Consider the following 23,530-nt stretch of genomic DNA (forward strand, 5'->3'; position numbering starts at 1 on the left):
TCTTGCCAACTGAAAACATGGAAGTGATCCCAAATACGAAACCCAATCTGTATTCAGTGGGGGCTCTGAGAGCATTGATTATCACTAAAGATCAAAGAGCAACCTCCACAATATACAATATGGAAGGTGTAGTTTGTCACACTTCATTCATACCAGAGAATAATATCTTCAAAAGGTGAAGTATAATAACTTTATTGTGAGATTTTAATTTAAATAATGACTTAATGTTAATTAATAAAGATTCCAATAGTGGAATCCATAAATGGGTTAAATGGGCCATTTCCTGTTTCTACCATCTCGAGACTTCTTAATACATCAGTATACTTATCCATCCATATGTTTTTTTAGCATTCATCATCATGGCAACTTGGTGCCTCAAAGAGAGAGTATCAAAGAAAATTTTGAGAACTTTTTTATTGTCAGTGTCAAAACGTGAGCCCAATATTTTCCAGAGCTAATCTCAATCAGAAGGGAGTTGCCAGCATTTAAAAAGAAGAGAAAATAAAATCCTAGCTCTGAGGCATCGGCCCTGTTCTAATGCCCAGCACCTTCAACCTAATGTCCACTACGCAGCAGCCACAAGTATATGGTAGCAGGCATGGGACAAGTGTATCGATCTGATGACCTCATCTCATAGGCGAGACCCCCGTCACCACCATTGCTCTTCTAGTTCATCGCTCTTGCTCTTCCAACTTGGCCGTCTCTGAGTTGGAGTGGTTGTGAGGCACGGGATGGTACCTGAACTTCCTAAATGTGTTGTAATTTGTTCTGGTACTGTGGGTATTACTTCCAGACTCACTGGCTAGTGGGTGAACTCAATCCCTCATGGAATGACTTCAGGAGTTCATATGCTAAGAAACCCTAGCTTTAAAAACTGAGAGAAAAACTCAGAACTTTCTCCCCATTCATTTATAGAAAGACCAGACAAACATAGAAGCATGCTGCGAAGCAGTGCCTGGGCAAAGGGAGCATCGTTAGTGTGCGTGCCGTTTTGTGCCACTTGCCTAGCTGTTGGAGCTGATGATTCTCGATCCTTCAAATTTTGTTTCATTTGAGCGTCAGTTCCTGATCTGCAAACTGAATGAGTTATACTATTTCCAAGATGCCTTCCAAGTAGCATTTCTACAAATCTATGAGTTTGAAACATTTCTCTTTGCCAAAAAACGGCTAGACAGTAAAATACCATTACATCAAAGCTTGTTATGACCCAGATGTTAATAATTAGCAGATATAATTTATTCCCTTGAAATATGCCAAACATGTTAAACAAACGTGTTGTAGCACAGCCAGCCAAAAGATAGTGTTAATCATATTTCCCACTAACCATATTATCAATGGGCTCTGCTGAGGGCTTTCTTAAATTGAAGTAAATTAAAATTAACTTTGTCTAATTTGAGAAACCACTATAGGCACTTTCTTTTAGACAGAGAGGGCATTGTAGCAAAAACTGAATAAAGGAAGACACGGGATATTGTTCTTTTCCTCCAGACTACTCTGGCCTCAAATCTTTGAGAATCGCTGTGATTAAACGATATTGTTCAAACCTCAAAGTCCCACCAGTTTGGGGATAATGAAAGGAGCATTGTGGGATGTAGATTTTCTCCTGACTCTGCCGTTTAAGGTCTTGAAACATTACCTTCTCTTGAAAAAAGATTCGTGGCTTGGCTAATTTTTAGTCTCTTCCAGTTCAGAAATGTGTGTGGTTCAGTAATTTTCGGCCATATTCTCAGAAGTAAGCCTGTAGAATTAAATCTGACAGGGAATCAATTTTGAGGATATCTAGGGCCCTTTTCATTACAACAACCAACGGAAGGTCACAGCCCCATTCAAGGATCAGCACTAAGGGGCGAAGTGTTCAGTGGTCCTTCTGGTCACCTTTCACCCGACTTGACCGGCTGACTGCCCTGCAGTCCCGTCTGTACATAATTCAGTAGGATATTCTGGTTTCATCAATAAATACATTCTTGTTTGCATTACTCTATTTCCTCAACTTTTCATTTAAAGATTTCATTTTTAGGTGCATTAGTTGATGAACTATGTGCTAAGTCTTATGGTTAAATCTGAAACGAACTTCAAGGCTCAGTATATTTCAAGATCTATGGCCGTTTACTGAAGAAATTCTCCTTTCACTTCTTTCAAGTCAAGTCACAGACCAGAGAAAAGAAGTTTCTGAGATTTTTCTTTCACGAACCATATGTTTCTGCTGCCTATTATGTGCAGCGATGGACAAGAGAGCCTTGATCTCTGCCCTTGTTGAGTTTATAGTTTAGATGATCACTACATGTTGCTATTTAAGAACCGCTGGTTAACGAACTCGCGGGGCCTTGCCTGAGAAGGTCACATTTCAGCTGTGACCTGAAGGCTGGTGGACTCGTGTCTTCACCCTGTTACTCCCAGCAGGCAAATCATCAAATCCTCTCCTAGCTCCCCTTTAAAGATAGCTTCTGGTTTTTATCCCAAGAGAGAGTGCACGTAAGGAATATCCTTGACATCTGGTCAGTATTGACATTTTCACAGCATCATCTTAGGAAAAATTTTCTGATTTGTTCATAGAACGACTGAAGAATGGCATTTGTCCCTGTTAGCGTTAGTCTTCAGGTTAGAAGTAGAAATGAGAGTAGTCCTCCTCATCTTGTGTTGTAGACATTCTCCCAAGATTCGTTTTCTCTCTCCTTTACCACTGAGATTTAAGTCAGATGTTATATTTACTTCATAGCCCTCACTTCTTTTTTTTTTTTTAGGAATCAGAATGTTCTGCCACCTTCCATTCCCTTTCTGTTTCTCTTTCTCCCTCCTGCTCCAGAGTAACCTGAAGTTGGTGTGAATCTTTCCCATTCATGTTTTTCTATTTTACTGCTTAACTGTGTGTCCATAAGTCACGCTATTGTTTTGTGAATTTACACATACATCTACATACAGCCTCATGTACTTTTGCAACTTTTTGTCCTTTTATTCAAGATTGATCCATATCAATACATTATAAATCTTGTTTATTCATTTTAACTGCTAACCACAACATAAATAAAGCAATTTCTCTCTCCAGTCTTTTATTAAGAGACAGTTAGGGTGGGTCTGTTTCGTGATTCCCCATGGCAGCAGCTGTCTTTGGGTTTCCTGGGGCTTGTGTGTGAGTTTCTCTAAGGCATGCACCAGGGAGTGGAACTGAGGCACGGGATAGAAACACTGCCAAGTGGTTCTCTAAGGTGGCCAATATCATTTAAACACCCACCAGCAATATATAAGAAATCCTGTTTTTCCTTGTCCTTGCCAACATCTGGTGTGAACAAACTTTAATTTCTACCAGCCTGATCTGTCTCAAATGGCACCTCAGTGGTGGTTCCCTGATAATCCATGAGGATGAGCATCATTTCATATTTATTACCATTTGGTTGTTTTCCTCTGTGAACTTCCATCCTTTTCCTATTTTTCCATTAAGTGGTTGTTATTGACTTATATGAATTCTTTTGTCCTTTATATGTATTATAGATATTTTCTCTTCCAACTTGCAGAACTTTGCATATGGTCTCTTTTATCATATCAAAGTTTAGCCTTAACAGTCAGATAGATTACTTTATGCCTTGTGCTTTTTTGGTGCCCGTTTTAAGAAATTCTCCCTACCTTGATGGTATAATGGTATTCTCTTACTTTTTTTCCAACAGAGTTTTAAAAAATTATCTTTTATATTCAGATCTTTCATCCACCCGGAATTTACTTTTGCCTAAGATGTGAGGGAGGGATTTACTTTGTTTTTCTCTGTGGGTAATCAGTCATTTTAACACCATCTTTTTTTTTGCGCATGAATAGTAATTCCACTTCTGTCGTAATCTGAGCTCCCATTTCACATGTTTACACTTGACGTTTTATCTGCCTCAGGGCCGATACTACACAGTTTTCATTAGTTTGGCATTGCAGTAGTTCTTGATATTTTCTAGGTCATGTCCTCCTTTCTTCTCCCTCCTCCACTTCTTTCCTTCTGCACTGAGTTTTCTTTTTCCTCAAGTACAACCTTTAGTAATTCTCTGAATGAGGGTCTGTGCATATATTCTTTCAATCTTTGTTCTGACAGCTTCTTCATTTCTCCCTCACTGTTGAATAACGTGGAGTTTATTAGTTGGGTAATTTATTCTAGATTGAGGATTTTTTTCAGAGCAGGTTGAAAATATTCCCCTGTCTTCTATATTTTGTTGCCATTGTGAGTCTGTCAACCTGTTCTCCTTTTGTAGGTAATCTGTCTTTCTCTCTAGTTGCTTTTAAGACCTCCTTACCTGGGATTTCCCACTTTCTTCGTTTTAAGTCTAGGTAGATATTTCTTTTTACAGAGCTCTGCTTGGTTGTTGTGCTTCTTGAAACCAGAGTTCCTGACTTAGCAATTCTGGAAGTTTTCATCTGCTGTCTCTTCACGTTTTGCCTTCACTTCTCTCCCTCTGAAACATCTGTTTGTGTTTACTGGACCTTTTCATTCTGTCCTTCATGTCTCTTCCTTTGTCTGTTATATTTTCTATCTCCTCCTCTCTCTCTGCTACCTTCTGAGTCATTCTTCAGATCTATCTCCCTATTCTATCTAGTGATATTAATCTATTGATTAGCCTGTCCTTTGAATTTTTGAATTTTAGTTACTATATTTTTCATTTCTGTAAGTTCCTTTTGGTTCTTTTTGAAATCAGCCTTGTTGTTTTCTTACTGACTGAAGTCCTTCTTTAATGTCCCTCATCATTTTAGACATTCTTATTTTGCCATTCCATTGCCTCGAGTTAGTCGGGCTCCGATCCTGCTTTTCCTTGGGTCGGCTGACTCTTGCTCCTGGTGTGTTGTTTCCTCGTGTGTTTCACTGTTTGTAAATATGAGCTCATCTGCAGTGGGCGTGTGTTTTGCTTTGTTTTCCATGATCATCTGCTGGGACCCAGGTTGTGGGATCCTCCCTTCAGAGTAGTTCTGCACTCCCGTTGGTCTGGAGCCCAGAGGTACCAACGGCGATGCTTATGTCTTTTACCAAGGTAGCATAATTTCATGCGCCAAACTTAGGTGAGGTCCAGGCCAAGCATTTAGAGTTTTCCAAGAAAACTTTTCCTCCCTCCAAAGACTAGACAGGGCACCCGGTGCTGGTGGGTAGACAGTTATCCTTTACGCTGCAGTGCAGCCTCTGAGGCTCCCAGCTTCATGTGGGGGCTTCGGTTCTAACCCCCACATAGGCCCAAGACCTCCTTCTGTTGGCTTATAAGTGTGATAACCTGAAACTGCTCTTCCCCTACCCCCGTCTCACGGCAACTGCACAGTGTGTCGTTGGTCTGCACATGTGGTTCCTGAGTCTGGAGCATTCTCCATCTTCTTTCCTGTCTCTTCATCTAACCCCCTCTTTTTTCTTGGGTTTCAACTTAGCCATCACTTTACCCAACAGCTTTCCCCAGCTACCCCCTCACCCCAGGAATGGGCTAGGTACCCTTCTCTCTGTATCCTGGACTTCCTTCTGTCAGAGCAGCTTTCCTTTGTACTGGTCTCAACTTCATTTGCCTTCACCCTCCACTTCAGTGAAAGAGTTTTAAGGACAAGGGACCGCTTGTTCACCTGGCATAATCTGGCACATCGTGGGTGCTGAGTAGATCCTTCTTGAGTGAATGCTTGGCATTTTTATAATGAGAGCACAGTGGGGGTCAGGTTCTAGGTATGAAGCACCCCAGATTGTGTGTGGGATCAGAAAATACCATCCACTGTGAATGTGCTTAATAAGAATCAGCGCAGACAGGTGAGGTAAACCGTGTGCTGAAGTCATCGCACATCGAAAGAATCGTTTGCGACCGTGTGTCTCGTGATGTGCCTTGAAGATCGGTGTGCACAGAGGCCGGGACAGGAAAGCAAAGGGACTTGTCGGTGCCCACTCGGTACTGTGCGGTCTGGGCACTGGAGTGTGGTGGTCATTGGTACATAATCAACAGTGGATTAAGAATCAGGCTTTACTCCGACCATCGTAAAACGCTCTCTCCAGGAAGCAGAGTCCGTCAGGTTCCCTTAGGAAGAAGCTGCGCCATGAGGCTGCACAGGGAAGTGGTAGCAATGGAGGCTGCTCTTCGGCTGCATCCCCTTCTCACCAGCCACACTGTCAGTCTCTCTGGCTCTTCGCTTCTCTCTGCACATCGGCTTCACCCTCCTCTCCTCACCGGCTGGCTTCCTCCACTTGGTTTCTGGCCCTCACAGTTGTGGTTTGCCCAGGGTACGTCGGGACTACTCACGTCATGATGCCTCAGCCTTGCCTCCTATTGCTAAAGCTCATCCTCTCATTGCTTGCTATTCTGAAAAGAAGGATGCCAGAGGGCCCAGCTCATCCTTTTGTGCAGTCCACCACTTGGCTTGCCTAGGTCAAGTGCCCGTCACTGCTCCAGCGGCTTGAAGGGCACTGGGATGAAACATTCCTGCCCACTTTCGCAGCAGGGGCCAGGGGTGGGCAGTTTTCCATAGGCATCCTAAAGCTTGGCCCACCCCACACCATCCAGCTGCCTCTGGGTCAATTCCATGCTCACCAAGCAACTTTCCGTTTAGTTCTTCGTTCCAGTGTCTTGATTCCAAGAAGTGGGAGTACTGGGTTATGACTCAAATGTTTCAGATACCAGAAGGGTAATCCCCCCTATTACACATTAATTCATTGTCATCCTAGTTTATTTATCAATCTCTTGTAGGTTTAGTTCTTGTGAGCTGGTTTCTCAGGCCTGTATCCTCCGGGTGGTCTGATAAAATCAGATTTCTGAACCTGTATGGCTGAGAGCCAGTCCGTAGACCAGTAACAGCTGCACCAAGATATGAAGCCCTGCACCATCGCCAGCCTCATTCTGGCTCTTTCCCTTTCTCTCATGGTACCTTAACTGCCGCATTTATTGTTATTTTCATAAGTTACTAGAATGAATATCAAGCCTATAATTTATAGGTTTCAGCTCTCGCCATGAAATTGGGAAGTGAAGCACCATAAAATCATCAAAGAAAATATATACTCTATTAGAATGAAATTTGGGCCAGTCATCAGTGTCAGAGCTGAAAATACCTATGCAGCATCTACCCAAGGACCTGTCTCCCTCTCCTGTCCTTGCCACAAGCCAACTAACCCCTTGATGGAGGGGAGATCATCGCAGACCCCACCTGGTCCTCTCTCCTCTGCCGTCCCCCATGCTTCCATTTTGTGTAGTTGGAGTGACACCAACATTCACAGCTTTCACACGGAAGTATTACCTGAGTTATTGATTTGTTTATGCCATATTTAGAATTCAGTCATTTTTCTCTTACAAAATCTGTGCCTTCATCTACAACTTTAAATGAAAAATTAAATCATTTATGTGGAGGATAATCCGTATTAGCTGTGCAGTCTCCGGCCGGCGACATAACCTGCCCGTACTTGGACTTTGCCATCTGTAATATAGGATCACCACACCTGTGCCACTGGGTTCTTGCGAAGATTAAATGAGATAAATATACAGTGCTCAGCACGTGGGAAGCTTCCAAGTGTAGCCTTGGAAGAGTGAAAGGAAAGAGGAGGAGGTGGGAGGGGTTCTGGTTGGTTGTTCTCTACTCATTGAGCTGTGAGGAGGTGGGAGGCAGACAGCCCGCGGGGAAACCTGGTCTCCTCCACCTGCAGCTGGGCATCAGCGAGCATCACCTGGAGCTGCCCCCCAAGGTTCCCTCTCCATTTGCACACCCCCAGCAAAGTGGTCCGGGGACCCCACTGTGGAGAGTTCTTTCTTAGCCTTGTCCCTGGCCCCTTGCAAGCTCTGTTTGTTTCGCAGACCTAATGGGGACCTGGCTTTCAGTTCTACTTGATGTCAACTTTGATTTTCACTCATCTGTTTGACCAGGAGTTAAAACTGAGTCATCACATCATAAGGTGGGCTCTCACTGCTGGCCGGTGTTTGATCCTAGTTAGAGGATTTCACAGTGAAACTGAAGCTCTGCAGGGCTCCTCCTGCTTCTTCAAGTATCTGAGTGATCCAGTGACTTTATAAAAATCCACACCATATTCTGCCTTTCCCAACCTAGACAGCCAGAAGAATCCAAACTCCGAGTCCTCCAGGAACTACTGTGTGAACACAGAGCTGTTTGGGGAACACGGCCAATCCGCTGTGTTCTCAGCACGTCGCATTCAGACACGCTGCACACCACCGTGTTCATTGATGATTACATTAAATGCTGTGCTCCTCAGGAAGGACCCGCCCGCTCAGCCACCACCAGCTTATTCATTATTTATATGCAATTAAAGGGCATGGTTCAAATGAATGCAGGCATCCGAGAAAAGTCATTATTCATGTACAGATCAAATTGAACATTTGTCATTTCCCCAGTGACTTAACATACTCCTTGTGCCTTGGGACCTCAAATTATATTAAGCATAGTAGACGTTTTAACTCTTTTTATTTAGTTTAATTGTTGGCCTTAGTCCCCTTGTTCGGATTATTTGGACTTGTTTAAAATTAGCCGTTGCCTCCCCTTAACATATTAAAATAGGAAAGGAGGGAAATTTCTGTTTAGGACCTATTGCGTTCTAAGGATGAATGCAAATTGTACTGTAATTCCTAATGACCCACTATTAACATAGCAGGAAACCCAGTGCATTAATCCAGTCCCTCTTTTCACATCATTACTCCTAATGGAACTGTTACCAGGATAATAGCTTGACCTTTAGCTATAGATTTGGATAGCAAACATATCTTCTAGTTACTCGATACCTCTATTCACAAAGCATATCGAGCATTTTCAGATCAATACGATGACAATCTTGGCCGTGTCTAAGGCCTCATCTGCTCATGTAACAAAGAGAACAGGATTTCATCCTCAGCAGGTAGGTGCTAGTTAAAAGTCTCTTAAGTTTGAGTGTAATCCATGACATAGGATGTCAGTAACATGCCCAGTGGAAATATTTGTCCGTATAGGTATTTTTGGAGAAGCCTTACTGCTGTGCCTCCAGTGGTCTCAGACACAGACCCAGGAGACACAGATGTCCCTGGCTTCTTTTTATTGAGACCAGATAAAATTTAGCTGAAAGGAGAAAAAAATAACCAGAAATTGTTGCCTTTTTAGTGAGTGGCAGAATACTTGAGCTCAAGATTAGATTCGAGGCATCTGCTTGGAAGCCCCTTGCAGAGTGGGAGAAGACATTCCAGAACCTTCCCTTTGGTTCTCCTAAACTTGGTCATTGACCCATGTGGTTGCTGGGAGTTATTTTGATGTTGGCAAAATCCACATGTACTTTGTTAATTTGGAAGCACTACTTCCTAATGTGCTAATTTGGACACCTGCATTGCACAGTCTAAGAAAAGAGGGTTGCTATGGAAATTAATGATATAAATAATATTACAAGGAGGGAGATGTTTACCTACTAAGACTATATTTAATCATTTTTGTGGTACACATTTTCATATAAACTAATAGGGCATTAAATACATTTTTTTTTTCTATTTGTTAAAACAGGACTTTGAGAACCTTTGGGCAATTCTCTGATCAAGGAATGCTATTGTGGGCGTTTTGAATGTAATAAAACCTTATCTCTTTAACTTCATTCTATTAATTAAGACTTTCTGCTAATTCAGAGAGTCCTTCCTCCTCCAGTTAGTCTAAATTTGTGAGCTATTGTATTTGCTTCCGTTAGAAACAAAACTGGAAAATATGTTTGTTTCTTTGTCAACTGTTTATTGAGTTTCAGTACAAGGGCACTCGGTACAAGGGCACTGTGGTCGCTGCTTTGAGGGACACGAAATAAATGAAGACCCTTGAAGTTGTCTATAATCTGGTATAGGGGATTCAGAAACACACCTCCCCTGGGAATATGTGTCTTCTCCCTCCCTCCCACGTGGAGACGGCTTGCTCGCCCATGCGCCCCGTGCCCTGTACTGGGCAGCCTGGTTGGTATTTCTCCAATCCGAAATTCTGCTTCCTAATCATACTCCTCATCTACCCAATTGGGGCTGGGATGGAAGCTTTCCCTTAAGGCTCATCACAGCTGTGCGTCTTCCTCTCCAGCCCAGGTCTCACCTTGGGTAACTTCACTGGGAAGATCCGTCTGATGCTCGGCCTCATAGTGTCCGGACCTCATCCACAGTAACAGTCACCTCTACTGCTTTCAGCCCCACACCGTTGACCACACCTTAGCACGCTCATACAGAACAGCTCCGCTGCTGATATTTTATGTTCCAGCAATATACTCTCAGTTGCCCCTGCTCCATGACACCTCCTTACCAACCCCATTGACATTTCCATTCCCTGAACTCTAGAGACTTTTCCAAGGCTGTGAGCCTTTTACTTGCTTTACTTCCTTCCCAGATTTGGGCGGGAACAGGGAGTGAAGAAAGATGAGGTAATTCATTCTAGGTAGCATCTTCACCAACATCTTCAAGTGCTTTAGATCCCTGGCCTCCTGCCAAAACTGTCCCGCAAACTCCCAGCCCTAGACGAGCCGTACCATCCAGTGTCTCCACTCCTAACGAGCAGCTGCAAGGTGCCGCAGGAGAAAACAGCCTGCCCCTGTAGGTCGTTGCCACCCTAAGCATGGAGCCCCCTCTCCTGCTTGGCGTCCCTGTGTCCTGAGTCTGCTGCCTTCTCTTCCTGTTCTTCTCAAGGCAAATCCAGACATTCCCCATGCTCTCCATACCCCTCCCCATTGAGCTCAGTGAAGTCTCAGGAGTGATCACTCCAACCTGTAACCACTTGTCAGTCTGCCCCCAGTCTGCCCCCTCTCTGGCTTCAGAGGAGGACGCTTTCCCCTGTTTGAGGGCAGCCCCTCCATTTCTATTCCGATCCTTCCTGGGTCCTGTCTTCTCACACAATACTGGCTGCTTCCCTCAGTCTCCCATCTCCCCAACCCTCAGCCCTCCTCCCTCTTCTCTTCCTTCCCCACTGAACCCAGTTGGTTCAGTGTCATCTGTGGTCACCCTCACCACTCCCTGACGGCCTCCAGTGGCCACTTTCCAAACCTCCCTTCCTGGCCCCCTCTTCTGCACTTTAGTCTGTTGGTGCCTCCTCTTCTTGGCACCCCCCCACTGGCCTTTAGAAAACCCTTTTTCTGGTTCTCCTGACTCAAGCCAATCCTGGGGCTCATCTTCTCCTTTCAAACACTGCGGGTCTCTCTGGCTCTGTGCTTGGCCCAGCGTTCTCTTCACTCGCTGTGTTCTCTCCAGTCAATGTTTTTTCTCTCATTGTTTTAACTGCTGCCTATATGTCTCTCAAACTGGCACCTTCAACCCGGACCCTTCCCTGAACTGCAGGTTTCGTATCGAAATACCTGCTAGCCATCGCCACGTGGGTGCTCTGCCAACACCCCAAACCCAGTGTGTCCCACACCAAGCCTAACACATCCCACCTTTCCCCTCACAAACCGTCCCTTTTGTCTGTACTTGCCGGGTCATGTGAGTCACCAGAAATGCCACTTCCAGATACTGTTCTGGCCACTTGCCATCTTCACTGACCCTGCCCTGACGCTGAGCATTGTGGTAGCTTCCTGGAAAGGATCCCCTGCTTCTTCTCCCTCACACCGGCCCTCCCCATTGCTGCCCTTCACCTTCCTGCACAGTTGGTGGGTTTACATTTGTATGTGGCTCTTTCCCCTTCTTTCAAATTACTTCCTTAGGATAATTTCTAGGAGTGAGATTACCATTCCAAAGGTGTAACAGTTTTATGTCTCTCATTTTGTTGTACTGTCTTATTCCCCAAAAAGGTTTTGCCAGCTTATGCCAACAATAATGTTTGAATGTGCCAGGTCCCCACAATTTTAAGTCTTAGCTTTTTAACATTGTTTTTCTAATTAATAGGGATAGAGTGTGCTTTGCAGTTTTTTGGCTTACATATTAAACATTTTTCCTAATATTTTTGCTAAGTATACTTTGTCCATTTATCAATGGAGACTTTTGACGTTGCTCTGTTATTTGAATGAGCTCAGTATATAGTGTTGAATATTGAACCTTTTTGGTCATATTTAGTGCAATTAGCTTTTCTCATTCTAATGAAATTTTTTATTGAATAGAAATTTTTAAATTTTATATAGTTGAATCTGTCAACATTTTCCTTTGTCATTTCTTTTTAAAAGAAACCTGTAGAACATTAAAATTACCAATATTTTAGATAGCAAGGAGGCAGTTTGCCGTGCCTGCGTTCTAGGTCTCGACCTTACGGAGAGAAAGTTGACAAGAGCAAGTTTAAAAGTGCTCAGGACCAGGGTGTGGGGCAGAAATGTCAACAGCAGCGCCTGTACGAGCAGTCACACACCGTGTGGCTCTAAGACGACAATGGTCTTGCCTCCCTTTTGTCCAGTCATATGATTCTCCATAGTCTCTTTTGTGCTTAATAGGTAGCTATTTCCTCGGAGCTAGTCCAACATGCAAGAGGTTGACCAGAGTAGAAGAGGAACTTTCGTTAAGACTCAACTGCATCGTTATTCATGTGTTGATTGTCAGTTGGAATCACCATGAGAACATCATCTTTTTGTATAGTTTTGCATTAGATTTCAAATTAACAAAAAAAAAGTGAACTCTTTTAATACACTTGCTGAATTTTGTCATGGGGCCAGTGGCCCCATAGGAAGCATTTTCTTCTCTGCCCATAAGACATACAGATGGACGCGGAGCAAGTCAAAAGAGCAGTTTCCAGCAGTTCTACTTAATATTTATAGCCAGTTTCATTTTGAAGCACAGTAGAGTAAATGCAGACAGGGCCCTGCCGAGCTCCAGCTCCACCCAACAAATGTAATATGGATGTTGACGGTATCCACTGCAGAACGGATGTTTTTTAGGAATATGCTTTTCTTCCTTCTTGGGATATATTCCAATTTCAGATCTGCATGTTTTATTTGTTAAAGTATTTAACAATATTCCCCATCTTCTTTCAGTCTTCACAGAAAAATACTGTACCGCTAATCACGTGGATAAACTCCCTGGCCCGAGGGACTGGGTACAGATTCTACAGGATCAAATTAAACTGGCCAGAAGAAGGTTAAAAAGAGGCTCAGGTATGTAAGCTGCAGGAGAATGATTGCAGAAGCCCGTGATTGAATCTCAGGCATTGCACAGTATGGTTCTTTGCTCTCCGGTCCTTTGTTGTCTTTTTGTCTCTTGAGGGAGATGCTCTATGTAACGTGCTGTGATTTTGTGTTTTAAAGTCTTATTCAAATGAATGTTGAAATTCACCAGAAGATTAAATAGTAAGAATTATGTCAGGCCATTTCCTGTCATTGCTCATCTCCTTTGTGGTCTTGTGCGTCTCATGTATGACACTGGGTCTCTTTGATGATTTGTTTCTGTGACCTCTTGATTTTTGTTTGTTTAGATCTACATGACTTTATAAAAAGTACTATTTGCTTAAGGTAAAAAATAACAATAATCAGCCTACCAGAAACACCACATGAAATAGACGGAAAAGGATTGTAAGTCAAATACATATATATATATATATATATATATATTTTTTTTTTTTTTTCCCCCTTAAACCTGGGCTTGGCAATTCTGGGATTACTTTTCCAGGAAAATTTCCAGGAAAAGGAAAATTATGATGATTTAGATTTGGTCATTTGAAGTCTCAGCCTCCCTAAAATGACACTGGACCAATTTACCCAGGCAGAATCTCTCTCAGGTCAGTTTTCTGCCATCATGTAAGACTAATCCTCTCTAGGAGGCCACATACCTCTAAAGATATATATATATTTTTGTTTGTTTTTTTAATAATTCCCGATCAAATCTCAGGATGCCTGGTCCAGTAAGCGCCTTCGGTGCTTCTGTGGCTGGCGTGTGAGAGTTTGGGAGATGGACTTCAGATGCTGAAATGTTACCTTTGGATGGTACGGACGTCCACAGGAACAGCGGTACAAATGCGTGAGACTGTGTCTGACACATCCTTTCATTTGACTCACTATGCCTCGTAGTGGCCGTGACCAAGCCTGTGGAGGAGGACAGCCAAGGGCAGCCGGGGAGAGCTCCTGGCACAGGCTGGGGATCCCCTTGAGACAACAAGCCTCTCAGGCACTGAGGGACCAGGTGGTTTTTTGGTGTGAAAAACCTTACAGCTCTTTTCTACAAAAGTAGCTGTCAGGACTCTGAAATATTCAGCTGTAGATGACTTTTTTTTAATTAAAAAGCTTCCCTTCCTCTTTTTTTTTAAGCTTTTGCTTTCTTTTATACTTAATTGATACTTTTTTTTTATAAAGAGCAATGGACTACTAAATTATGACATTGGATAATAAGTCATAGTGGAATTAGAAGGTCTGTTTTCGAGTCTCACGTCTGCTCGTCACCAGCTCTGACCTTGGGCAGGTTACTCCGTCTTTCTCATCCTCAGTGTCTGTCATGAAGTGGACATAAAAATACAGCCTGCCTCAGGGTTGTTGTGAGGCTGGAGATGTATGTTGTACCTGAATGTCTTCAATAGTGAGACTAGGGTGTCCGCTCTGGAAATATCTGTATTCATCCACAGCAGTGCTTGGGAGTGGCGGAGGTCATTGATGGAGCCATTATCCTGTGGGCCTGTCGTATCCTAGGTCAGGGGACCCATCAGGTGACCAACAGACTAATCCGAGACTGTGTGGGCAGTCTGCTTTGCTCCTGTTGTCCTGGCATAATTATTAATAATGCCCCCTTCACTCCCAAGGTCTCCCAGTTTTCAATGCCTTCTTTTCCTTAATCTACAAATAGTCGCAAATACTTGCAGCAGCATGATATAGTGGGAATTCCCAGCTCTGATCCGCCCTTTACAAATTCCTGGGTCCTTGGACCAATTACTCAACATCTCTGAGCCTCGGGTTGTCCATTTATATAACGAGGCCAATCCCTACCTTAGGCGTGTTTTCAGAGTTAAAATTAGGTAATGTAAATATTGCTGACACATAATAGCGCTCAAAAAACGTTCACGACCTTATCCTCCTTCGCTTTGCCAATCAAAACTAAAACAAACCGTTCCTTTTTCCTTAAACCACCATTATCTCTTTCTCCTAACATTGTTGGTCAGATTTCTTCCGAAAGGGGTTACATTCCCTGCACCAGCTTCCGCATCCCAGTTCACTTCAGAGTCCACGGCATCTGCCCCCTGAGCTCCCTCCCCTACATAGACCCTTGCTGCGCTCACTCCAGATGATCACATTTCACTTTCTGTTTATAGTAACACTCCGACTTGACCTCCATGTTGACTTTTACACTGTCGAATCGTGTCTTTCTTGAAACGCTCTTCCCTCTTCTGTGATTTCCTTCTCGCTGTTTCTCCTCCAGATTCTCTGGCAGTGCCTTCGGTCTCCTTCACTGCCTCTTTCTCCTCTGCCTGTCTCCTAGAACCAGTGTTCCCGAGCTTCCAGACTTGGTGCTGTTCTCATTCTAAATCCTCACTCGTGACTGGAACTGTGCCATCATCGATGGCTCCCCAGTGTGCAGCTCCAGACATGGCCATGTCCCGAGACCCTAGACTCTGTTCTCGATGCCTCTGCTAATGAAATCTGGTCATGCCCTGCCCCCGACTAAATACTAATGCCAGCTTCCTGCCATCCCCAGAGTAAAATCCCTTCTACACCCGACCCCCAATGTGGCATGTAAGATTTTTGCTGTCCAATGCCCCCCTCCCCACCAGCCGCATGTCCTGCCATAGGCCTGTGCCTCCTGCGGCCACAGCAGACTTCCTGTTGTGAAATAGGCTGGGCTCTCACACTCATGCTTTCCCTCTGCCTGGAAAACAGTGCCTCCTCCTATCATAGCATCTCAAAGGTCACTTTCTCCTGCAGCCTTCCTAGGCAGCCCCATGACATTAGTCTTCTGCCGCCAGAATAGTTACAACTGTTTCCTCCACTGACCGTGAGATCCTCAGGAGCAGAGACTGCATCTGAGTCCTGTTTCTGTCCCAAGTGTCTACAACAGTGCGTGGTACCACGTGGACACGCAAAAATATTTGTTGAATGAACTAATCAATCAATGGAAACAAAGAGACAATAGTCCACAATTAAAAGGTCTTATTGTTTAGGTCATCAAGGTCATGTGAGATCCTGGAGAACATTCCATCAGTTCTGTACTTGAGCTTCAAATACTTCATCCCATCCCCCCAGAACCCGTGGGGCACAGCCCTGAGCTCTGTCTTTGGGAACAGGGTCCTTAGGACTCCTGGGTATGCCTGTGGCCACTTGCATGGTCATCCCAGAGTGCCTTCCTCCTCCAGCCCTTTCTCTTGTCCTCCTCTGCCCCCCCACCTCCTTAGTCCTCTTACTCCCCAACCAATTTCCTCTCTTCTCCCATCCTCCCCTAAAGGTTCCGAGTCTTCACTTAGGGTAGGTTAACTGAGTAACACCTGGGAAGATTAACCTCCTACTAGGGGGTCTCTTATCCCTTCTTATGCTAAAGATCTCCTGCCTCACAAAGGCCCCTCTTATTACTTTAGCCCCACTGTAGGTTTCAGGCTCCAGGAAAGAGCTGGGGGTGAAAACATTCTTTACAATTGAATGACAGGTGTTATTAAAGACCATTGCCCCGTAGATTTCCACAGTAAGTAACCCCTGATGGGGCACTGATGTCCTGTCTGCTGTTTCTCTTCAGTTTTATATCCCAAATCAAATTTCCAGTATTAAGCCTGGGTGGTGTCCTTGGCTAGTAAGTATTAAGTTGGTCTCGTGTTGCCTAAATTCTACCTTGGCAATCTTGACTGCTTCAGTAGGTAAGGACTTCCATTTCCCTGTTGACTTCCAGGGGGAAATTGCTGAACCCCAAAAAACAAAGATACTATGATATTTGGGTTTAAGAAAGATCTAAAATTTGTCATAGTGAACAAACCTAAATGTAATACTCAGTAAGCCCAAAGGAAAGGCACAGGGCCGAAGTAGCCCAGGAACCAGCCACAGCTGCCCTTTGCTTCTCCCACACGCTGGTCCTCACTGTGCCACCGACGTCCAGCCTGAGACAGGCTCGCAGGTGCCTGCGCCTCAGTTCCTCTGCTTAGAATCCATTGAAGCCTGGCCCCTTCCTGTTTCACAGGGGCTGGTGGGAGTAAAGGGACAGTGCGAGAGAGACTTGGAGCTCCCCGGAGCTTGAGGGAAGAGAACCAGATCCAGTATTCTGACGTCCCTGCTGTAGGTGCTGTAGAGACAACTAGAGAAAGGAAGAGGGGGCTTTGTGACAGAGAACATGCGGCTCTAGCTGAGGAGAATGATTGAAAGTCCCCAAAGGACCTGGGAAGTTTAAGTCTGAAGAGAAACCTTGAAGGTAGAAGACATAAAAAGTAGGGAGAAGACCAGCTAGTGGGTATTGAGTGTGCTGGAGAAGGCTGTTCCCAGAGACATGGAAACAGCCTTGCCGGCCGTGGGCCACGTGACTGAAACAGGAAGTTCGGTTTAAATCTTGTTTCCCCACACTCTATGTTTTATACGCAAACACACCACCTCTTTTTTTCCTGTTGTCAGATGCTGAGACCAATTGTTGTAGGTTCTGGCCACCATTCCCTTCCCCTCAGCAAACACACATGCACACAGTGGGGACTTCCCTCTGCATTCCTGTTTCTCTTGCCCACACACAGACTGGCCCGTGAACACACTTCTTAACCGTCTCAGCATTTGTGTCAGTAATTCACGTCACACCTGCTCATTTCCACACATGCTTGCCTGTTCCTGCAGAATGGGACCCACACTGTAGACGGCTCCCCCGACTCCCCTCCGCGTGGGAGCCTCTCACGTGCTCAGAACATTGTCTGCTCTGTTCCGTGGTATCATATTTGATTTGGGACATTTTCACTTCTGACCCCTGCATTTAGACATCTACTGAGATGTTTGTGCCTGGCACCCTGGCACTTCTCCACTGCCCTTAGAGCAGGTTCTGTTAGCGTCTGAGAAGTGGAAGGTAGCTGTAGGACAGAACTAACCCTGACACAGACCAAAATGACTGCGCGTCAGCAGTGACCTGCCTCATAGGTTTTGTCTCCCAATTTTGTCAAATACTGTTACACTTCATTCTCCTCAAGCAGCACAAAAGTGGGACCCCAGCAAATTGAACCCGGAGCCACTGGCTTTTCCTTTGTCATGCTGATAGGAGCCAAGAGGCCTGGATCAATAATACTGCTTGCTGTCATGCTTTTGTGTTGGTTCTTTTCAGCCCTAATGATAAAATAGTGTCTCATAGTTATTCCACAACTTCAGCGTTATTTATCATATTTGGCTCAATTCCTGGAATTAGGTACAGACTCTAACTGGGCAAGCTAATCAACTCACCGCTTAAGGAGGCCCATGCTGCTTCTAGAAAAAGCAGTACCCCACGCCGATCTGAAAGGTTGTTATGCAAATCCAAATAGAAATTCATTTGGGGCTCTCATCACATGTAATAGTTTTTTTTCTATAACTGGAATGATTCCTTTCCTGGTGTGGATTTTTATCATTTTCATTAGATTATTTCCTCGGAGCTGAAATCGCAATTTTTTATTTGTGTCGGATCTAAGAGTAAAGCTGTCACTGCTATTAAATTTTTATTAGACTTGCTCAATCTTTTCCAAATTTCAAAACTCAACTGTCATCAGGGAAGAAAGATCGTGAGCTTGTTGTTACAGATACATGTTATAATTAAATTTAAATAACACTGTCATGTTCTTCAACTATGACACTTCGCCCCATTCATGAAACTACCATATACTAATTTATATATAATAATTTATGTATTTTGTGGTTGTATATGTTCTGTTCTTATGAAAGCACATAATTGCATAGGCCTGTTTTTAAAAAGTGAAGTTAGCTGAATTACAAAGGGAAGAGACACTTATACCCAGAACTGATTTTGGTTATAACTAAATGAAAAGCAATTATACGTGTAAAGTACACAAAGTTATGAAAGTATAAAATGAACCAAAACTTGAAGATTTAAAACATTAGCTCATAATGCTGCAGTGATGTGTGTGTGGACTAGTAATAGCAAAGAGCTTCAGGGCCCAGGCATTAACTAACCTGGTCAGATCCTTGGCAGTGTCACTTACTAGCTGTATTATCTTAGTTTCCTGATCTCTCTCTGTCTCAGTTTCCTCATTTGTTGAAATGGACTTAGTAACAGACCTGCCTTGTAGGGTTTTCTAAGGGTTAACTGACACAGTGTATGTAAAGTGCCCAGTAAATGGTAAGCCTTTAATAAGGGGTGGTGGCTATCATTGCTGGTATTATTACTGAAGAATTTTTAAAATCCTAGACAATGAAAGAACTACCAGGGAGTTCATCTCCCTATCTTCAAATCCACTCAAGCCAATTAGGAAAAAAAAATGTCTTCTAAGTATAAAAATGACTTATGTTTGTTATTTTTTAAGTATATGAATAATATTTAAAACTCAAGCAAAATTTTAAATACCTGTAAACCTTGCATCCAGAGACACACTGTCACCATTTTAGTCTGTCCTTCCTGTGTTTTGTCGATAAACCTAGTCACAGAATTTTAATCTTCCCATTCATCCTACTGCTTGACTTGAATGTTGTTATGTTATTAAATGTTCACCTACGAGATCATTTTTACTGGTTCCTACTCTTTGCCGACCACAATTGGTCTTGACGATTCTGTCTCTTCTCAGTTTTCTCTTTGAGGTGGAGTTAGCAGGTCAGCAGACAATGGGTCTTTCACTGATGCTAGTGTGTAACAATCTGAGGACGAGATGGAGAGGGTGAACCGAGTGGAAATCTGTGAACGTCTCTAGCCATATCTGAACCCTGATTGTGTCAAAAGCAACAGCAAGAAAAACAAGATCATAGTGTTAGTTTTGCTTCCCACCCACTCAGCCCTGCAACGCGATGCCACTGGCAGCCCTCGTTTGACTGGCCTCCTGTGCACACGTGCAGGCAGCAGGAAGGTGACTGCCAGCGGGCCACTAGCCCTGGGGCCAGGGAGCGCCACCAGAATTGTCCAGATTGCCATAGTGAAATATTCCGACCTGTCCACAGCATGTCGAGGAGACTGACCAGCCCGTCAGTTATCAGGAGACAAGTGGGCACTTTCTTTTTTGTATTTAGTGGAAGGTTTTCTGTGACTGTAGGATCTCCCTTTAGAAAACTCTTAAAAGAGATTGAAACATATCAGAGATGAGCAAAGGTTTGCATTTTAAAACATAGAAGTGATGAATCCTTTGAAGAAATGCTCATTCCTTCTGATTTTATTTATGACTGAGTTGATGCCAGTTTTAGATTGGCAGCTCTAGGATCTGAATTTCCAGTCATCTCCAGAGAAAGGTTCGTTCTCAAGATTTCCTAAGCCTGCCCCACAGGAAGGGTGCTGGGGATGACAGGTGAAATTCTGCCGTAGGGACTCCCTGACCTCTGTGCCTTCCCGATCTTATTTAAACAGTTCACCCCAGATCCTCGATCCGTATATATGTATATAAGTGAATGATTGAGAGCATAAAGCTCAACAGATATGAACAATTTTTAATATAGGAATATTGATTGACTTTATATCATCAAAAAATATTTTATTTAAATAATAATACTAAAATCTGTACTGTGAACCGACTGAAGCAGAAAAGGGAAAGGAAAGGTGAAAACTATTATGTATACGGGAGTTTTTAAATTATATTACTGTATTCAGTAAAATGAACATGCTCCCTGAAACTAATGAGATTTGTGTTTTATGCTTGTAACCAGCAGAGGTGGCTGACGGGGATGAAAGACTGGATGGCATTTCCTTACCACCAACAGGTAAAACACATTTACATTTTCATCACCCGCTGGAAAACACAGCACAGGAAAATATTTGCATTGAAAATGTTTCTAACGTCAGAGATGCAGATGCTTAGGCATGCTGCTTCTGAGCAGACCCAGACCCACTACTCAGAGGTGCTCAGCGCCCTGTGTTCAGAGACACTTTTCACACTGAATATGAAAAGCTACATTTTTCTCACACTCTGTTTCATATTCTTGAAAACCTCAGAACAGCAAGTCCTAAGAACTTAGTGTCACCACATTTTGCCTCTCAAACCTTTGAACATTAAAAAGTATATTAGCATGAAATGACATTTCTGTTTAGAACAGGGATCACCCATTTTATGATGAAATTCATGTCCATTCTGTCCTCTCCCACCTCCCCCAAAAGAGCTTTGAGAGGCACATGGTCATTGCTCTTCACAGAACGGGCAGCCAGTGAACACTGTGTTTCAATTGAATGACTCACTGAGCCAATGCACCTAGCATGGGTGGCACACTCCTGATGCTGTTGAAAGCATCACATAACCAGATCAGCCGAACGCACTCCACTGAAGCTTCTCCTGCAGCGTTAAGCCGTAGACACAGTTCTGACTTCACGTTATTGGACTCTCGAGTAATTCTTCTCACCCTGGCCTCCTGCCTCTGCGTCAGTTCATACCTAAGAGCCCGAGAGACAGGTGTCTGATCCATGAGCCACGTGACAATTTATTCCCTCACTTGGCCTCCGGACTCTTTATTGACTGCCCTCAAGAGAATACCTGAAGATTCTCGGCCCACAAACCCCAGATACCCCAAAAAACCCTCTCAGTGAAAAAGCTCAACTCTAGATATGGGGTGGTAAGTTTTAAATTAAATTGGGCAGATATTAATGGGGTAGCTAGTGTGGGTGGAAACCATGCTAGATCACATGTTCATTGATAGCCGTATCCTGAGATGGCAACGAAAGCGGAGTTCCTAGGTGTAGACAGACATGTGTTAGTGAACTTCAGAGCAACGAGAAGACTCAGCCGTGTAAATGGGACAGGGCCTTCTGTCACTGAGTAGCTAAGCAACAGATCAACGGACAAATAAATGAAATGAGCCGCATAGTACAAAAAGGACCTTTTACATCAAGTTCTTACCATATATAGTCATTATATAAAAGGAATTTCTCTTCTTGTTTGGCTATGTTTCCACATTTATGAATTAAGAGAACTGAAATGCACGATCTCTATTGTTCCTTCCCATTCCGTCTTCTGAATATCAGGACAACTCATGTTAGCCTTGTTCTTATCACCCCTGGCCCACTCCCAGTAGATGCATGAAACACTACTATAAATAATGAAATTGTGCATTTCAGGAGACGCTGTGGAGGAATACTGTGCTCTTCTAATTGTGCTTTCCAGGGTTCCTCCCTCACCCTTCCCAGCTCCATTGACCCCAGGGCATTTGCATGGCCCATTCTCAATGTCGTCTGACTCAGTGGGCTTTTAAAAATTTTTATTATTTGAAAACCATCCGCCTTGAAATAATACGTTTGTATTTTCCTATCTGAAGATGGAAACAGAGAAATGTTTCAGATGAGAAAATTATACACAGGGGATGGTAGGACCACCTCATGTAACTGAAAAGAATTTCAAGGAATCTGAGAAAGAAGGAACCTTAGAGATCATCTAGTCCCATCCCTTCTTTTTATCCAGTCCTTTTATTTTACAGGTAAAAAAGCCTGAGGCCCAGAAACACTAAATGACCTTCTCAAGGTCTCACAGCTGGTTGGTGGCCTGGCCGGAGCCCAGGCCTATCGACTCCCAGCCATCACACCACCTAGCTTACCCCTAAGCCAAAGCCAGCTTTCCTCTGCATGTTTCTTAAAGGTTGTAAGAGTCGATGGATGTACTAAGCCCTTTAGGATTCCACCGCAGTCTCGGTCTCCACAATTAGAATGTCCATCGTAAGTCTGCCCGACGTCCACTGCAGTGTGAACTCCCGGAGTTCTTTCTAAGATCTCGCCCAAGGCTGTAAGGTCGTGATGAAGACTATAGCAGAACACCCCTGTAAGGCTTTTCACTAAACTGTTGAGAGCTGTTTGATACAAATTACTAAACAGCATGCTAAATAATACCATTTATCATTGAGAAAGGGGGAAAGAAGTCAGATTGGTGCCTAAATTTTGCAGTAAGGAAATTAAATAATCTTGATTAGACTAGCACGTCTCTGGAGTGCCTCTCAAGTACCATCCCGGTCTGGTGGCTTCTTTGCATGCAGTGCTACTACTAATTCCTGCCTCCTCCCTGGGCCCTAGAGGCCCTCCAAGAGGGGAAGGCCACCTTCCTGCACAGGTAGCTTCATCCTTGGATTTGAGACTGTCAGACTTTCCTTATCTGGTTTATCTGAGCTGGCAACAGTTGGTCCTTTTTCAGGATTTAACAAGGCCTTTATTACCTTTATTTTTCCTTCCGAATTCATATGCTGGGGAGGGCAAGGAGGGGGCGTAAATCCTTAAGTGTTTCCATGAACCAGAATCGACCAGGTCAAGGTTGTAGTCAAGCAGTCCAGGGACATACGGTTCAATCCCTACGTTTAAGACACCTTCTCTGAGTCGAGTTTTAACAAAAGTGGATACAGATGTTATAGCGGAAAAACATATTTTCTTCATTTCTTTTCCCTCAACCCCCTCAGTAAGCCTTTTCGAGCAGCTCACAGGAATCAGCACTGTGGTAGGTTCTGGTGAACGAGACTTCGCCCTGAGAGCCCCAGCCAGTGTGAGGGGCGCAGGCCGCGACACCAGCTGCTGCCTGGGTGTGGAGAGAGCGCTCTGATAAGGAAGGAAAGGCGCCCAGGATTTGGGAACAGTCTGTGTTGGGAAGAAAAAAACCTTATTGTTTTAAACTTAACATTTTCTAAAATTTCAAAAGGAGG

The 23,530-nt window shown here is 43.8% G+C and overlaps 1 protein-coding gene across 8 annotated transcripts in view; it reads left to right on the top strand.

Moving 5' to 3' along the window:
• The window catches only part of BEND7 (BEN domain containing 7), an 80,009-nt gene that overhangs the window by 53,538 nt on the left and 2,941 nt on the right, over nucleotides 1-23,530 (top strand). For 4 of the 8 annotated variants that reach the window (XM_023632181.2, XM_023632184.2, XM_023632185.2 and 1 more), the window contains 2 exons: nucleotides 12,848-12,967; nucleotides 20,573-20,626. In XM_023632181.2, the coding sequence (XP_023487949.1) occupies nucleotides 12,848-12,967; nucleotides 20,573-20,626 (174 nt within the window). The remainder of the gene's footprint in view (nucleotides 1-12,847; nucleotides 12,968-20,572; nucleotides 20,627-23,530) is intronic. The other 4 variants (XM_023632182.2, XM_070255337.1, XM_070255338.1 and 1 more) reach the window with 1 other exon arrangement.

This window comes from Equus caballus, chromosome 29, assembly GCF_041296265.1.
Source record: "Equus caballus isolate H_3958 breed thoroughbred chromosome 29, TB-T2T, whole genome shotgun sequence".
Taxonomy (NCBI): domain Eukaryota; kingdom Metazoa; phylum Chordata; class Mammalia; order Perissodactyla; family Equidae; genus Equus; species Equus caballus.